Genomic DNA, 16,844 nt, shown 5'->3' on the forward strand with positions numbered 1-16,844 from the left:
AGCATAATATTAACACAGTATTTAAACAAGCAAGGAAAATATAACAAACGCTAAGATCAGCCAAGGACAAGAGAGATCCACTGTCAGCCGCCGGAGTCTACCGCATACCATGAACGTGTGGAAAGGTGTACGTTGGAACGACAAAAAGATCTGTTACAACCAGGATAAAGGAACATCAGAGAAACTGCAGACTGGGACAAACGGACAAATCGGCAGTAGCGGAACACAACATTCTTTTTGGGGAAGCCAGGCTTCTTGCGCCTACTTCGGGCTATCATGCTCGCCTCGTACGAGAAGCAATAGAAATCCATAAACATACAAATAATTTCAATAGAAAAGAAGAGACACTGCAGCTCAAACAAATTTGGAACCCCATCTTAAGGAACACAAGGACAGCTCCGGTAGTCACAACCACTCATGCGTTAAAATGCCCCGCCCCTTCCCCTGCACGACTCCCAAGGCATAAAGATGAAAGCACCTCAGAAGAAGCTAGCCGCTCGTGCTAGCGAAACGTCAGGAAGAAATTCCGCTCAATGACGGCCATTAAGCCCGAACAAAAACACTTACAGTTTAAAGTATTATTATTCAGGTCAGGTGTCCAAGAAGTTCCTTAATATATTTCTGTTATAACTCCCACAGCATAAATATTCAGAACCATAACTGCTGGGAAATTTTTACCAGATTTAAACTTTTATCGAATAAGTTTTTTATTATTTCTAATTTGTTCACTTTTTATTACTGTATATACCGCGATAAATAAAAACAGATTCTTTGCCAGATTTTTTTATTTAATGTCTTGGTGTTTTAGTAGAATTATGCGTTCAAAAAATTCTCATTTGTCATTCAAAATTGATCCGTGCGATTTACAAATTTTTCTGTTTTACTTCCACCCGCTACAAATAATTTTTTTTATAGATGCTCCCATCTTTTTTCTAAACTACTATTGATTGTCTTTTATCTTTGTCACTAATTTGTTATTCACGATTTTTCCTTAATGTAATTTAGCAAAGTGATGTTGTTGGTGAAAGAAATAAATTTATGTTTTCCGCGTCGTTGCGGTTTGCTCGTTCCACACATTTAAAGGCAATTTAACGTCCGCTCCCTCCTTCTAGCATTAATCTTTCGATTTCCTCGCGGATTTAAGGAAACCCGGCGGATTGGAATCATTTGTTATTATTTTGCGTCACGCGAAAATTCCACCCAGCTCGGTTTACACAGCCACTCATCAGGAACGCATTTTAAAATGTTACAAACTAAAAAAATCAATTTGGAACCAACGAGACTGATTACGGTTGCACATCCGAGAAAGCTCTATTTATACGGATCCAAAAAATAAACAACTTTCGGTGTTCACATGCACAAAACAGCCCGGCCGGCATGTTTAATGTTTCCAAATTTAAAGACACGTGGTCCTGAAAATACCGAGCGCGTCGCAAGATTTATTGCACTCTGAGAAGCGAATGGAAAAAAAGTTTCCTGGTTCTAACCCCGATACTGGCTGCCGAATATAACTTTTTCTCTCGCCTCACTTATTATCTACGTTCTGATAATTACACTCGCCTTATGAATTTAACGCTCCACTTAAACCTTCAAAGTACGTATTTGCTTGGTTCTGACACTATTTGCTTAAGGTTAAAGATTAGGACTGTGACGTCACCAGCACCTGAGCTAGGGCTGTTCCAGCTTTAGTTTTTATGTACATAAACTAGCTCTCCATTCCTTATAGGTCGTAAGACTAAAACATCATATTTTCTCTTATGAAACATCATATATGATGCTTCATATTTTGATTCTGGCATTTATTCTAATATAATGATAGCTAAAACGTGGAGCTATATTTATCCAGCACCTTCGCCAGATTTCACTGAGGTCGTTCCGCATTCTACCCAAAATGCTTAATCCTTTCACACACGATCAAGATACATTTTTTTAATATTCTATATTCTATTTTATGTTTCAGCTTGATGGGGACCAAGTGGATGTGGATGATGATGAGCCCGATTTCTATGCTGAGGCTCCACTACCGGGATAGATTATTTCCTAAATTCCCCTGTAGATTGTACATAGAAAGTGTGGCATATAGGTGGGGTTTCAAATTTTTCAAAGCCACCGAACCAGAAAAAAAAAACGTTCGGCTGGGCAAGAAACACCTCTTAAGTTAAATAGGAATTCAGTATTAATTACTTAATGTTATAATAATAGCAATTTGGTTAGAAAGGCCAATTAGAAATAGTAACGGCTTAGCCGCGACTACCCAACTTCGTAATATTAATTTGTAATGCTTAATAACTTCCATTCCTTGTTAAAATAAATTCATCAAATTTCTGGGTTTTTAAGAAACCAAAATTAGCAAGAGCAATTCCGTCTCCTATTGAAATTGTTGAAATGTTTTGGTAATTCGGAGACGTTAAATGGTTTTAGTTTATATTTATGAATTAAGAACTGTATATAATTGTCGTCATTTGTAACTTTAGATTTAGAATTCAAAGTTGGATAAACGAGGCATTAGAACTATTTATTTTAATCAATTTAATTATTAAGTCTTTAGGTTCCACTGTGTACTTAAATTCAGGGAAAAATTACGGTGTGACTACTTAAATTGTGTAGAATGCTACAACTGTTGTACCTACCTATAACACCTAGAATTTATATGACATTTAATTTTGTGACCAAAAAATGTTGACTTGTTTGTTATGTTAAAAATTTGTGATTACATTTATTTTCCTACCCGAGCGGGGATAGACTGTGATTACCAAGAAAAAGGCTTGCTTAACTATGTTTGTGGAATCAAAGTTTTATCTGAAATGTAGTTTTATACATAGAGACTTAGCTTTATCTAGTACCAAGTAAAGAAACAATGTAGGTACTTGTTTGTTGTAGTCTAGGACAAAACATCTATTTTTAGGAGAGAAAATCACTACTGGTAAAATTTATTGTTGTTACTTAAAAATTACTCTGTGGTGCTCGTTTGAAATTCTGAGAGCCTCGGAGTTTTCAAAAGCGACAACATCCAAGTACATTTCCTGCGTGTTAAAGGGATTTATAGATATTAGACACTATTTGATAATAGGGAAAAAGAAATAGTATTTCTAACTGTGATTTTATTAACAGATGAATATGTCTATTCTATTTCTATAAATATATAGGTTTTAACTGAATTAAATGGACTAAAAGCAACATTAAAATTATTGCACAGGAAGGAACAATTTTGATGGTGTTTTTGTATTTTATTTAACAATCCCCTCACTCCTTAGTAACAATTTAGCGGATTTATTTGAATGTTTTATACCTATATAAACAAAGTCAAAATGAAAAGCACAATTATTAAACTGTGTCATTTTTTTAGTACACACAAAACAATTTTAGCTTGAATATGCGAATGTATTTTAGGTTGCGTTATTCGACTTATATAGTTTAATACATAAGCAAAAATCTAATGAATTTGGTAAAAGCCACTATGGCAATAATTACCATTACCCTGGTATGATGACCACAGTAGTGCTTTACAGATTAATTCAATTCAATTTAATTATGCGTTTCACAAAAAAATGTTGGGCTAGACTGCTAGGATCATTCGCCCATTGCCGACTTCCGTCGAGGATTTTCGCTTCTGGTCAATGACCACCACGTACAAAGAAGAAAAATAACCAATACGTTGCTCAGCTAGCAAAAAACGATTCTGACCGATACCAAAAAAATCGGCTTCCCCCCGCTTCCACCACGGACCATCCGGGCCCATCCGGCCTCCATACCGGCGTGAACAGGGAAAAACGACGGGGCCAACGACGATTATCACTTTGAAACATGCACTGAGCACTAAAAACACTAAATCCACACAGTGGAAACCGATATCAAACTTTTGAGGACGAATACAAGGAATTCTGTCGGGAGCGAACGGAGGTTAAACCGCCGCGTGCAATGCTCCACCACAGCAATACGGATTTAGTAATAACTATATGTCACTGAGTAAGCAACATAATTCTGCTCTCCGATTCTTTGGAAATGTCAATGTCATATGCGTATTTTGTTTTCTTAAACTCAAATGGCTTTCAATTTGAAAAATAAAATATAGTAAAACAAATTAATGATGGATTTAAAGATCGAAGATGCAACGATAACATATGAGCAGGACGCCGAAATCATTTATCTCCAATACGACGGCGAGATAGATGACAACAATAGCGAAAATATAATTTTACAGGTGACTGAAGAAACAGATGATTGCGATATTAATAAAGAATATTATCGTGGGTCAGAATTCTTAAAACCCGAGAACCTTAATGAAGATTTAAATTCTGTGGTCGCGATGTGCGTCGAGGCCAAATACGAAGATGACCCCTGCGATATCAACAATGTTGTCCTTCCAAAAGAGGAGGCTGAAGAAGAGGACATGGTAACTTACCAAAAATACAACCCGTATTTATTTAAATCGCATCGTATTTTTAGGAAACATCAAAGCATAACACAAATTTAGCGTCATATTTAATGGTGGTGTGTAAAAGTACAGACAATAATGAGTTGAACATGTACCGTTGCAAACAATGTAGCCTGGTCGTGGGATGCATATATTGCCTCAAGTCCCACTTTGAGAGCGTTCATGTGAATGCGGGCATAATTCAGTACCAGTGCACCCAAACCATGAGTTACACAAAGACCTCAGAGGTATGCCCAAAGTGCAATCTTGTGTGTAAAAGCAAAACTGATCTTCTGGAGCATAGAAAAGTGCATTTTGTTAAATGTGAGGTATGTGATACCACATTTGATAGCCCCCTTTATCTATCCAACCACTGTAAGATGAACCATAAAAAATTTGAAGTGGTGCTGAGCTGTGATCTGTGCAATGGCTGGTTTAAGGAACTATGTCATCTATCGGATCACTATGAACTTGCCCATGGCATGATTCTGTGTATTGTTTGTTTGAAACGTTTCGGAACAAAAGAGGAACTTGAGGATCACCATAGTCATCATTCTATAGTTTTAAAAATGGAAACGATCTTGCCGTTTGCGTGCAGCAAATGCGACGAGGCATTCAGCAAAATAGGCGACCTTAGTAGGCATTTGACGCAAGATCACCCAAAATGTAAGAAACGGAAAGTTTTTGAAGGCGATTTTGCAGTTTATGATAGTTTAAAAAACAAAAAGCCCGGGGCTAAAAAAATTAAATGAAACCCAAGTTTTCAAAGCTTTATAGATGTGGGATGAAATTTATTTGGTTTCTTACAACCAATATTTTACATTTAATGGGTTCTGATTGTGAAATAATTGGTTTCCACAGAGTGGTCATAGTAATAAGAGTTTAGTTAGTTCAATAAAGTTTGAGAGTGTTACGTTTTTTAAAGCTTTTCTATAATGTGACAACAAAAGCTACGATATTTTAATTTGGACCTAAAATAAAAAAGTTTGTTATAAATTTGGATTTTCAATATTAAACATATTGAGTTTTTTTTTAACAATTTAAATTTTGAAACTGTTGAATAATTTTTTTACTAACAATTTTTATTGATAATTTTCCGATCTTATGAGTTGGGAAGGGATTAAAATATTACAGCTTTCAATTTCATATAATGTAATTTTTCTCAGATACTCGGTATCTTGAGGAATCTGATATTCCACTCTAGAGAATTTTAAAAGTGACCATCCTGTAAAATTAAGAGCTGTTCAATGGGGATTTTAACAGGATTAAATTGCCCCAAGACTAGCTGATTGTTGGATGATTGATAAAAAAAGGAAATAGGTGGTCTGTGTTGTGTTTCTAATGCAATGTTACATTTTAGATATTTTGATATGGTATGCTAGGGTTCTTAGATTCTGTGAAGTATACTAATAATGGTATTTGGGTAAAATAATGGCGCAGCCCAATACTAAGTATTGGAATTCTAATAAAATTCTAGTCTTACAAAATTTAGTGGGTACTTTATTTCTTATCTTTTCTATACTTAGTATATACTTGAAATATAGATAAATATGCCTTTTTTTGACATACACCAATATGTACAATTACATTTGTGTTCACAATATAAATTAATGTATTTTTTGAAAAAAGGTTGTTTTATTTAATTACTCTGGCATTTCCCCTCCTGGCACAAGCTGGAAAATAGAACAAAATTGAATTAGTGAAAGTCCTGGTGGAAAAGGATAAAACATACCATAGTAATATTATTTCCATTTAGAAGTATTTGGTCCAATTTTGTTACCCTCCTGCCTTCAGGAGTTGTTTCATACTCAGTCACGTCTTCTAACAGCATATTAACAAAATCATCAAATCCCAATAACGTTCCGACAATTTCTTTGTCGTTCTTCATTATAATGTGAATTCTCGAACCGATGCACTTATCCACCAATTCTACATTTATAATAGATTCAATCAAAAACATTGGGGGAGGGTTCTTTTTAGGTTAGAATTTTACTTAACGCTGTTAAAAACATTACCTACCAAGCGGGAGAAGCGTCGATGAGCTTACTGGAAGGGTCGCCATTTTCCACGTTTAACTTTGATATCAACAAATTCTCAATTAAGTAAAACTAAATCAAAATTTAAATCATATATTACCACCACAAATCAGAGAACGACAATACTTGTAAATGGCCATGTCCACGGTGGGTTAACCATAGAATACCAAATAACTTAGATAATTATAACGCAAAGATAGATTTAAACAGCCCAATTTTGGTTTTTGAATCCTTGCTTATTTATTTTTCTCATGAATTTTTGAAGCAATATTTCTAACTATTGAATTATATGACTGAGAACAATTTTTTATCCTTAATAATAAATGGAAGAAACCTATTTTATCGGCTGGCCAAGATTGCCGGCATATTCGCCAAAATAAACCAAAAAGGTAATTTTTAATTGCATAGGATTATCATTAATTTTTGAAAAACCATTAATTAACAAAGTTTACCTTTGAACGCCCTATATCAAAATCTATTTTAACAGAAACATATGCTAAAACGAGCTTTCATGGCTTTGTTTGTAAAGTTAGTTTGATGCGCATGCGCAGAACGCCTCACCACAACAAAGTGCATTTCTTGTAATTTTTCAGTTTGATCCGCGTACCATCCTTCAATGGATGGCCGTTTCGTCGTGTGATTCATTTGTAATAATGGATTTTAGTGATTTCAACGCGTTCTTCAATGAACTTGTTTCTAAATTCGCGACAATAATGTTTGTGTAACGTTTTCTTTTTGGATAATACCATCCCGCTTAGGTTTAAGGTAAGTCGAACGTCGAGAGTCTCCTAACCAAATTTTGATTTTTGTTTATTTTATTGCCTTTATTGTTTTTATTCTGATGATATCGATCCAATTTGAATGAACTAGAAGATTATGGGTTGGTAATTTACTGTAGAGGCCAAACCAAACTGGCAACAAGATTTGTGCCATCTAAAGCCTAAATTCACGGCTGTTTTGATTTCAATAAAAACAAACAGTTTCGGCAAAACATTAAATTTTTGTTTGTTGTCTTGTTGCGTGTTGTTCATTGACCCTCGCAAAACGGTGGCTTTAAATAGCAATTGGAAGCTACAGAGACTGTGTGTGTATATGCGGAATTTCATGGAAACTCCACAAAGGTGAGGACTTCTCGGATAATCCCATTACACCTGTTTTGTGATTTAAAATTATCGATAAGTTTCGTTTTATTGCGAGTCAAAGGTGGCGTTAAACCTATTCGTTGCTATCGTTAAATGTCTTTCGACATGTTATTGTATCGAAATCTTATTCTTCCGTGTTAAACTATTCCTAGTTCTCGTTATTTTGGGATTGCTTGAACGTTGAGATGTCGTTTCCGATTTTGCTATTAAAAATACCCCGTGATTTATTCGAAGCCGTAAAGTCTATTAATAAGAACGTTTGCTTTTGTTCTTATTTTCGGTAGCTACGTCTTTTCCTTTTATTTAGTCAGTTCGACCATTATTATCACTTAAAAATTAATTTTATAGAGTTGTTTGCGTTTCTGTCTCATTAAAAATAATACAGTCAGTTCTTTGCATTTTGGTTTACTTTTCCGCTAATGGAGCTGCCATAAACATTCGGCGCTTCTCGTAATTTTTTTTTAAGTGCCAAAACAAATGTGTGAAAATTAGAAGCGGAGCGACGTCGGTGATGTCACGCGCTACCCGTTACGTATTTTCGTTTCCGTATTCTCGGAATTATATTTTGAAAATTAATACTGGCCTCGGACACGCTTGAAATTAAAACAGTTTCGTGGTTCAGTATACGTGAGAAATTATGCATCGCTACGCAACTAATGAGTTTGCATAATAAAAATGTGTGTTAATCATTCATTAATAATGTTATGACGAGCTCCAGTTCATTAATAAACGGGGGCGGTGATTTTTCTTGGACGAATGTACAGGGGTCTCTTTTACGGGAAACATAGTTAATATGATAGTCTTTTATGAAATTAACATTTTATGCATTAGGTAGGTACACTTAAATGCAAATTTTAATTAGGAAAATGCAGATATGGTATAAAATTCAAACATTTAAAGAAGGGTTGGGGCTATAACAAAAAAATGGGAATTTGGTAGCACTTCAACGAGCATGTCATATTCGATGTATCCTTAATGGAAATTCCGTTTTTATTGAAGACACATCAAGATGCCGTTTACCCTACTTTTTTAAACTTGCAATACGATTAGATCAGATTTTAAATAGCGCTAAGCTACAAGAGTAATTATATAAAACCCCTAAATCTAATTTAAATCGTTAAATAAAAGGTCTGATGTGATGCTGACTAACTAACCAAAACTTTTAATTCAAATTCAAAATCAAAATACTTTGTATCCTAAGGAGATCTTACAAATTTTTAAAATCACCAATTTTCATTTTTCCCTTGTTGCTTAGAAGGTGTTACTGAAAATTTGATTTACATATTTTCCAAGTCTCATAGAAGTGGGCCAGTGATGTGAACATGACATTTTCAATAAAAACGGAGTTTACCTTAAGGAGAATAGATATAGGTATAGGTATAACTCCTTTTTTAAAGTTTAATTGATATATCAAATCTTTGGTTTCCTAAATGTGTAAATAAAATTTGAAGAAGTTTTTCTTCACATCCGAAACTTAATACAAAATATACGAAGGTTAATATCGCAAGAGATTATACAGAGTACCCTACAAATGTATTTATCTTGAAATGACCCTGCAACTTCCAATTTATATTCGAATACGAGTTGCGTCATTTAATTTGTCATAACAAAATTAGTTGAAACCAACCGAGTTAGAAATGTGTATCTAAAGATAGCCTTTCGGATACAGCGAATTTAGACAATAAATCGCATTAATATATATTACAGTATACTTTTCAAAGGAATTTCCACTTCTTCAGAGCTTAACTAAAACGGATTGGCGAAATGTCAGCAAGTTTGTTTTATAAACAACCGGCGCAAATAGTATTCTTCATTAATTATTTCAAGTTTTAATCGCGTTCTTAATAATAATAGCAGGTCTTTAATAATAGATAACTTTTTTAATTATTTATTTCTTTGGTGGGTTGACGTGGTTATCATTATTTTAAATTTATCCTAAATTCAAATAGAAAAAGGCGTTATTTTCGATACAGATTGTTAAAATTATTGAAAAATGTTCAATAATCCGTCAGACAAAGATTTCTTTGCATACAAAAATTGTTTTCAACAGTTTGACAATTTTTTTTAATATGTCTGGGATCTTCCCAGTAATTAGAACTGCAGTTGGTAACGAGAATACCACCAAAATTCCCTAATTAAAGTTGCAAATAAAAAAAAATGTCAGAAAAATTTAAAAATATTATTTTTATATTTATTAATTTAACACTGAAATCGATGTTTTTTTTTTTTTTTTGGTTTATTAATTTCAACGTTATTCAAAAAATTTCTCCTAACCTTCAAATTATTTTTCACAATTGGTGAAATTCGCAAAATCTGTAAATTATGGGCACAATTTTGCGAGAAAATAAGTTTCGTATATTCTAGTGTTTGTTTTACACGGAATTTAAAATTTTGCGTACTCGACGATGAAATTTCCGTTTATTAGCGGTTGTAGAACGACTCACGACTAACGATAACAATGGTGGTGCAAAACCACCGTTCGTTGTTCGATTTGTACAATCGGTTAGGCAACCGGTCGATAAATCAAACACGGTTCATAAAAAGAAAATGCGTAACACCCGAATGAAATTGTTTAAACAATGGCCGGAATGTCCGGCCCCGTTGTCTATAAATATTTGCAAGCGGTTTGGTAAGTCGGACATAGTCAATTTTATGGGGGAGGGTGGCGAGAAAAAATGTAAAAAGGTGTCAAAAATTCTTCGCAAACAGAATTGGAAATTTAAAGCATGACGGCGTTGCGCTAACAACATATCGCGACGCATTAATAGGGCATTAAAAATTAATCTGAGATGAAAAATGCTGTCCCGGGCCATCGCAACTGGTTTTGGCAACGTAACTGCCTCCGATGCCTTTCGAGGTATTTTTTAATTCTACCCGAGAAGGATTTAGGAGTTTTTCGAGGCAGGTAGATTTTTATTTTAAACACGAGCGTGACCTGGTCAAGGTGGAGGCGGTGGAGAAAACCTTATATTATTGGAAAATATAAAATACGTGGTGTAGTAGTAGTCACTTGTGTAAATGGGCGAGCTACCTACATACGATCTTCGATTTTTTTTGTTATGTTGGTAGACATGTCCCTAACATATGTTAGTTTCAGCCAGTTTGCACGTTTACTTTTTTTGTGAGACAGAAGCCTTAGGCGTGTTTTGTGTGCTCGGCGATTTTCTGCTGTAAAAAAATCGATCAAAAAATTTGCAGAAAATTATGTGTAAAAAATGAAATACAGTGCTACAAAACACTTAAAATGTTGACAACGGCATATGGTAAATTTACTTTGAGCAAAAAAAATCTTTATAAGTGGTACAAGCTGTTCCAAGATGGCAGAGAAGACGGCGATGACGAACCTCGCTCTGGACGCCCCAGCACGTCAATAACTGACGAAAGTGTTTGTTGTTGAAAAATCGTCGAATCACTATTAGAGAAGTAGACGTCGGTATCTCGTGTAGCAGCAAAATTTGTTCCGAAACTGCTTAATTTTGAACTAAAGGACCGTCGAAGGAGCATCGCTCAAGAGCAGTTAAACGAGTTCAATGATGATCCTGATAAACTCAAAGAAGTCGTAACTGGTGACGAATCATGAGTGTATGGTTATGACGTCGGAACCAAAGCGCAGTGGTCCCAATTGAAGAACCCAGAATCCTCACTACTGAAAAAAGCACATCAAGAGTTTTTACCACAAGGTCATACAGTCAGAAAAGTCATTGAAGTGATCATTGTTAATACGAATGATGAATCGTTCATAGTATGCATATGAAGAATAATCACCGGTCTGTGACCGTGTATATGTTTGACAAAATATAGACTCGTTAATCTAGGTTAGGTGAAAGTGATCTGTGTAAGGTCGTAAAAGCACATGTTATTTGATTAAATCTAATATACATGATATACAAAATGATAAATTATGAGACTTGTGTAACGCGAGTTGAATTCGGGGTGGTAATTATTTCGATGATGGTAATGGCGTCCGTGTTAGCGGTTTTTTGGTTCTGTATGGAATTTTGAAGCAAAATAGTAAAATCATGGCGTTGGTTTTCTGGGATATGGAAATTAAGCCAACCAAATTACTTTTGGAAGAAAAAGGAATGCAGGGAGATGACAAGGTCCTGAGCAGTAAGTTGGAGACGCAAAAGAAAAATTGTTCCAGACAGACTCCTGCACCACGAGAAGGTCCCGGTAGAAACCCCATTTGTTTCACATGCGGCAAACCAGTTCACAGGGCACCGAAATGTGACGAATTCAAAAAATGATGAAAAGTACTGAGTCATCGTCAATGGAGAAAAACGCAAAGAAAGCAGCAGTTTCAACAAACACTGGTGTGTGCTTTGCTTTCACCATACTTCCATTCCACAGGCTTCCAACATATTCATGCTTGACTCGAGTGCGACAGACCACATGATATTCGACGAGAGTCTATTTGAAACCTTGAGAAGAGAGCTTGGTAACTGGAACTGTGCCCAGAAAATCTTAAATGAATGTGTACTGTGTTGTTGACCGGTGTATTCTACGTCCCTTGAAAGATGACATCATTTCTATGATAAGACTTGAAAAGAAGAACTTTTGAAATTGTCATTAATGATGGGAAGGCAGTTGTCACTCGTGAAGGTAAACAAACTCATCTTTATCGCTGTTCGTGTTGATACTCTGTACTTAATAACAACAGAAAACTTTGATGGTACACTTAAAAAAATGTAAAAGAAGTTAGCTAGAGTATCTCTTACAATATGGCAAGAGAGGTTAGGCCACATACACCTTGAGGCAATGAAAGATCTTCCTGTGGACTATGCTAGCACGGATGTTGAAAGTAACATAGTCAAAAACTGCGAGACGTGCATAAAGTCGAGAAAGGTGAAGTAAGCATAACCGATATACCTTCTAGTGAGAATGCGGTCGATATGTTTGCCAAATCGCGTTCTGGACTAAAAATTGCTCATTATTCTAGAGAAGATGGACTAGTTGTAAACGACACCTAGTTCAGTATTGTATTAAATATTTAAGTTAGTTTTGCCCTTGAGATGTAATGGTGGCGTTACTTTGTTCAGCTAGTATTACATTGTTTTGAGTTAGTTGTAACCTGCATTCTATGAAATATTTATCCGAGGGGGGTGTTAATATGAATGATGAATTGTTCATAGTATGCATATGAAAAATAACCACTGGTCTGTGACTATTGAAGAGGTAAAGACAAAATCGCTGAAAGAACTCAAGGCTATACCAGAAAGTGCTTAGAGGAATGGGGAAAACGTTGGCACAAGTGTATTATATCTTTGGAGGATTACTTTGAAGAGGAAAATATTAATTTTGATGAATAATTAAATACTTTTTGATAAAACTTAAAGGTCACCTTAGTTGTTGAACACTGCTCGTATGATGATAAAAATGATGGGTTTTAGGCTTGGTTTGAAGAAATTGGTTAGCGAAAATTTATTGCCTTCTTTAGGGCATTACCGAGGGCCTTAAAAAGACAGTTATTTCTCGTTTTATTTTTCCTTTTAATTTTTTTAAAACAGCGGGACATGTTATTCTTCTATTTAAGATTACCGGTTTGATTAATGGGAGCGAATTCATTTCTTTTTTAAAATTTGATATTAAGCATCGCATTAATTTAACTGGACTTAAGTTTTGCTTTGTTTTAAAACTCATTTCTCCTAGTTTCAGATTTTTAGTTCAGCTCAGAGACTTTCGACGTTTTGGAGATCAACAAATGATTTAGAGAAAGGTTCGTTTTAAAGTATTTTATAGTTTCTATTCTGAAAAAGAGTATATTTTTAATAAGATTTTTTAGGAATGCTATATTGTACGATACTTTTTTTTTTAACTTTTTTTAACTGATATGAACATTTTTTTTTTAATTTAAAACGATCTTTAAGACCAGACTAAGAAATCCTATTTTTGTGTGTGAATTGGGCGTACAGAAATTTTTAACAAGTTTCAACGAATTAGTTGGGACCTACCAAAAAGGTAGGGATACTAATGGCTACCTTTGCCTTGCCTTTGGTTATTTTGCGTCTCCCCATTTTTAGGCATTTCATCAGGATTAGTTTGGTCTCCATCGGACGTAATCTCTTCGGTACATCGACTTCGAAAAGCTCCTCTAAAATTGACTCTATCCTTTTTTTCGGTCGCGAAACCCGTAATTTTCGGAGTATAATTACCTCGAGCGCTCTATGGTCCCGTTGGTAGAGCAATTCCGACGGTCTGCGGGAGGGGCTATTATAGATCAGCGGCTCCCCCACGGGTGACGTCACGGAGTCAGAGCGAGAGCCGGCTCTATTCCCGCATTTCGGTTAGTAGTAGTAGTCGACGACAAATGCTCGGGCATAGACTGGCGCGTCGTGGAAGAGGAAAATTCCTTTCCCGTTTTTCGTCGCGAAATTTCCTCGAACGCTTATCGATTCGAATTTTCTCGGCCGATCGTTTTCCCCCTGAATTTTGTTCCTGACAAGTTTCGCGTATCTCCCGGTGGAACACCCGATGCCATATTGGTTTTAAGGTGGACATAGGGTCGCCGATTTAATAAGCTAGTTGTTGGCAATTTTTTTGTCTTGTTTTTAAAAATATTTTCCTATTTTCGATCGATCTGGATATAGTTGGGGTGGTCGTTGAGTCAGCGATATTAAATAATAATTTTTCCAGGATTCTCAAAGGTTTACAATTTTTTATATTTTTTTTTACACGACCAAAATAAAAATAAATTGATATTGTACAGGGTTTTCGCAAAGGCGTAAATTCATTTCAAGTATTTGAAAGCATAAGTTACGTGTACGTGTCAAAGAAAAAAACGACTAATTTTCATTTAACAATTAGTAACTATTCAGTTTTAATTTATAGCTAAAATTTGAAAATTAAAAAAATAAGAAACTCACTGCTCCAAGTAAACAGGGAAGAAATACAGATTTCGACTGCTCTAGAAAATATTTTAAATACTTTAAATTTCCTTATGCAGATTATAAAATTTTACACATAAACATACATGCAATAAATATCGCATTTTATTTGTGTATTTAGTTCTGCTAAAGGTGTAAAATTTGTGTATGTTTCGATGAGCTGTATGATACCTAAACCGTAATTAATTTTGTCATTACCTAAGAATCTTTTTAAGTTATGTAAGCGAATTTTACAGTAAAGTGTTACAAGAAACCATATTTTATATCCCGATTACTAAAATCTTCCCTTCTTAAAGCGTGTCCAGAATTTATTCTAATCTAATAAGAAACTTAAGTGGCTTAAGTGGATTAAATTAAATGGATGGCCATATTTTTTAACTTACTAAATTTTGGATCGTCGTTCTTTTTAGTGTTTCAAGTTTCTGAAAATTTCTAAATATCTAGTATATTGATATTATTCGCGTTATTGTTTGGAGTACCTGGTTGTTATAGCCCGTTGGTTTTTAAAGATGCCTCAACTTTTTACTTAATAGTAGAATTTGAACCAATATAACAATATCAATGGAAACGATCAGTGCAGCTATAAACAGACTAGATGTAACAAAACTTTTACCAAGAAGACACTAAATACATTCTCCCATTACCATAATTCTGATAGTTTTGGTTAGTTATAGGTTTAGTAGTTAGTTAATTTTTAAAAATGGACATTATAATACCAATGAGTAAAAAGGACGTTTTCAGGTACGTTAAAAAATGTGGCCTTCTATTTAAGCGAATATCAAGCCCACATTTTTGGGCACCCTGCATGTAAGATGGGAAGTTTTTTTCAATTAGGCTATAAAATATGTTTATTGTTACACATTGCTGCAAATATCCTTTACATAATAAAAACAATTTTAAAACACTTGGAGGGCGAAAGAATAGCTTTAGGTACGTGCTTAGATCTTTCTAGAGCATACGACTGTATATATAGACGATAGTATATAGAGTTATTGCTCAAAAAATTGGTGTAAGAGGTAATGGTCTAAAATTGTTTGAATCATACTTAATAGGAAGGAAACAAGTAAGAATAACCCAAAATGGCACTAGTTATTTTTCGGATATTAAGGAAAGTAGTCTAGGCATAGCACAAGGTAGAATTCTTGGTCCAATTTTATTTACCATTTTTGTGAATGACTTGTATTTCGTAACACAGTCACAAGAAGAGAGCATAATATGTTATGCGGATGATACCAACCTGCTTTTAGGTGTATATAATCTCACTGAGGTTAGTGATAAAGGCAACGATATTTTTACAAGGGCCTATGACTGGTTTCTAGGAAATAAATTGATATTAAACAAAGAGAAAACGAATTTAATTATGTTTAGAACTAAATTATGTAGAGTTGAAATACCATTACGAATAGGTAAAGAAAATATTAGTATTGTAAATTGCACTAAATTCTTAGGTTTACAAATTGACGAATTTCTTGATTGGTCTGAACATATTGATTATCTGCTAAACAAATTAAATTCAATTTGTTATGGAATTAGAGTCGCTGCAAATTATATGAATAAGGAAACACTAAAAATTATGTATAGGGTGTTTTTTTTCGATGTATAGAACTTTAAGTTGCATTAAAACAACGATGGATTATTCGATTGACATGAATTTTATTTATCCGAACGATAATCTTGTGGCATTACATTTTAAATATAATTTCTGGCCGCGGCTGGCGCGGATGTAGTCTAATCTGGACGTCCAATTTTCGATGACTTTTTCCAACATTTGTGGCCGTATATCGGCAATAACACGTCGAATGTTGTCTTCCAAATGGTCAAGCGTTTGTGGCTTATCCGCATAGACGAATGACTTTACATAGCCCCACAGAAAGAAGTCTGGCGGTGTTAAATCACAAGATCTTCTCTTCTTTCAATAAATCGATTGTGGCACGAGCTGTGTGACATGTTGCGCCGTCTTGTGGAAACCACATCTCCTAGGCATCATGGTTATTCAATTCAGTTAGTAGGCATAGCTCTATACCGATTACCATTGACTGTAACGTTCTGGCCATCATCGTTTTTGAAGAAATACGGACCAATGATTCCATCAGCCCATAAAGCGCACCAAACAATCAGTTTTTCTGGATGTAACGGTGTTTCGACATACACTTGAGGATTAGCTTCGCTCCAAATGCGGCAGTTTTGTTTGTTGACGTAGCCATTCAACCAGAAGTTTCATCGCTAAAAAAAATTCGCTTATGAAAATCGGGAACAACGGCAATCTCGTTTTGGGCCCATTCGACGAATCTACGCCTTACTTGATGAACTCATGATGAATTGCCAAACCAAACCGAGAATAAATCGCTTGACAGCTGTTAAATCGGTC

The 16,844-nt window shown here is 34.9% G+C and overlaps 4 protein-coding genes across 9 annotated transcripts in view; 3 read left to right on the plus strand and 1 right to left on the minus strand.

Moving 5' to 3' along the window:
* Nucleotides 1–3,476, plus strand: part of LOC132707263 (band 3 anion transport protein) — a 133,327-nt gene extending 129,851 nt beyond the window's left edge. For all 5 annotated transcript variants that reach the window (XM_060679049.1, XM_060679050.1, XM_060679048.1 and 2 more), the window contains one exon: nucleotides 1,961–3,476. In XM_060679049.1, the coding sequence (XP_060535032.1) occupies nucleotides 1,961–2,032 (72 nt within the window). In that variant the 3' untranslated portion in view covers nucleotides 2,033–3,476. The remainder of the gene's footprint in view (nucleotides 1–1,960) is intronic.
* Nucleotides 3,477–4,003: 527 nt separating this feature from the next.
* On the plus strand, nucleotides 4,004–5,740 carry LOC132707168 (zinc finger protein 600-like). Its single transcript, XM_060678894.1, has 2 exons — nucleotides 4,004–4,393; nucleotides 4,447–5,740. Exons 1-2 carry the CDS (start codon nucleotides 4,085–4,087, stop codon nucleotides 5,164–5,166), a joined length of 1,029 nt encoding a protein of 342 aa, XP_060534877.1. The 5' UTR covers nucleotides 4,004–4,084; the 3' UTR covers nucleotides 5,167–5,740.
* A 153-nt stretch (nucleotides 5,741–5,893) lies between these two features.
* Nucleotides 5,894–6,888, minus strand: LOC132707169 (U6 snRNA-associated Sm-like protein LSm5). Its single transcript, XM_060678895.1, has 3 exons — nucleotides 6,434–6,888; nucleotides 6,147–6,343; nucleotides 5,894–6,087 (listed from the first exon to the last, which is right to left on the minus strand). The coding sequence occupies exons 1-3, from the start codon at nucleotides 6,474–6,476 to the stop codon at nucleotides 6,058–6,060; spliced, it is 270 nt and encodes an 89-aa protein (XP_060534878.1). The 5' UTR covers nucleotides 6,477–6,888; the 3' UTR covers nucleotides 5,894–6,057.
* A 164-nt stretch (nucleotides 6,889–7,052) lies between these two features.
* Nucleotides 7,053–16,844, plus strand: part of LOC132707240 (triple functional domain protein) — a 322,048-nt gene continuing 312,256 nt past the window's right edge. Inside the window, exons 1-2 of one of the 2 annotated variants that reach the window (XM_060679012.1) lie at nucleotides 7,053–7,215; nucleotides 13,242–13,308. The gene's annotated coding sequence lies outside the window, so the exon portion shown is untranslated. The remainder of the gene's footprint in view (nucleotides 7,216–13,241; nucleotides 13,309–16,844) is intronic. The other variant, XM_060679011.1, reaches the window with a different exon arrangement.

Source organism: Cylas formicarius, unplaced genomic scaffold (assembly GCF_029955315.1).
Source record: "Cylas formicarius isolate icCylForm1 unplaced genomic scaffold, icCylForm1.1 PGA_scaffold_9__14_contigs__length_23061073, whole genome shotgun sequence".
NCBI classification, from domain to species: domain Eukaryota; kingdom Metazoa; phylum Arthropoda; class Insecta; order Coleoptera; family Brentidae; genus Cylas; species Cylas formicarius.

What these genes read in the sequence shown, in the direction of transcription:
- LOC132707168 (XM_060678894.1), top strand. Translation starts at nt 4,085, where the DNA reads ATGATGGATTTAAAGATCGAAGATGCAACGATAACATATGAGCAGGAC. An exon ending in AGGCTGAAGAAGAGGACATG is followed by an intron (nt 4,394 to 4,446) that starts GTAACTTACCAA and finishes TCGTATTTTTAG; the next exon opens with GAAACATCAAAGCATAACAC.
- LOC132707169 (XM_060678895.1), bottom strand. Translation starts at nt 6,476, where the DNA reads ATGGCGACCCTTCCAGTAAGCTCATCGACGCTTCTCCCGCTTG. An exon ending in ATCGACGCTTCTCCCGCTTG is followed by an intron (nt 6,344 to 6,433) that starts GTAGGTAATGTT and finishes TTATAAATGTAG; the next exon opens with AATTGGTGGATAAGTGCATC. An exon ending in ATGGAAATAATATTACTATG is followed by an intron (nt 6,088 to 6,146) that starts GTATGTTTTATC and finishes TCTATTTTCCAG; the next exon opens with CTTGTGCCAGGAGGGGAAAT.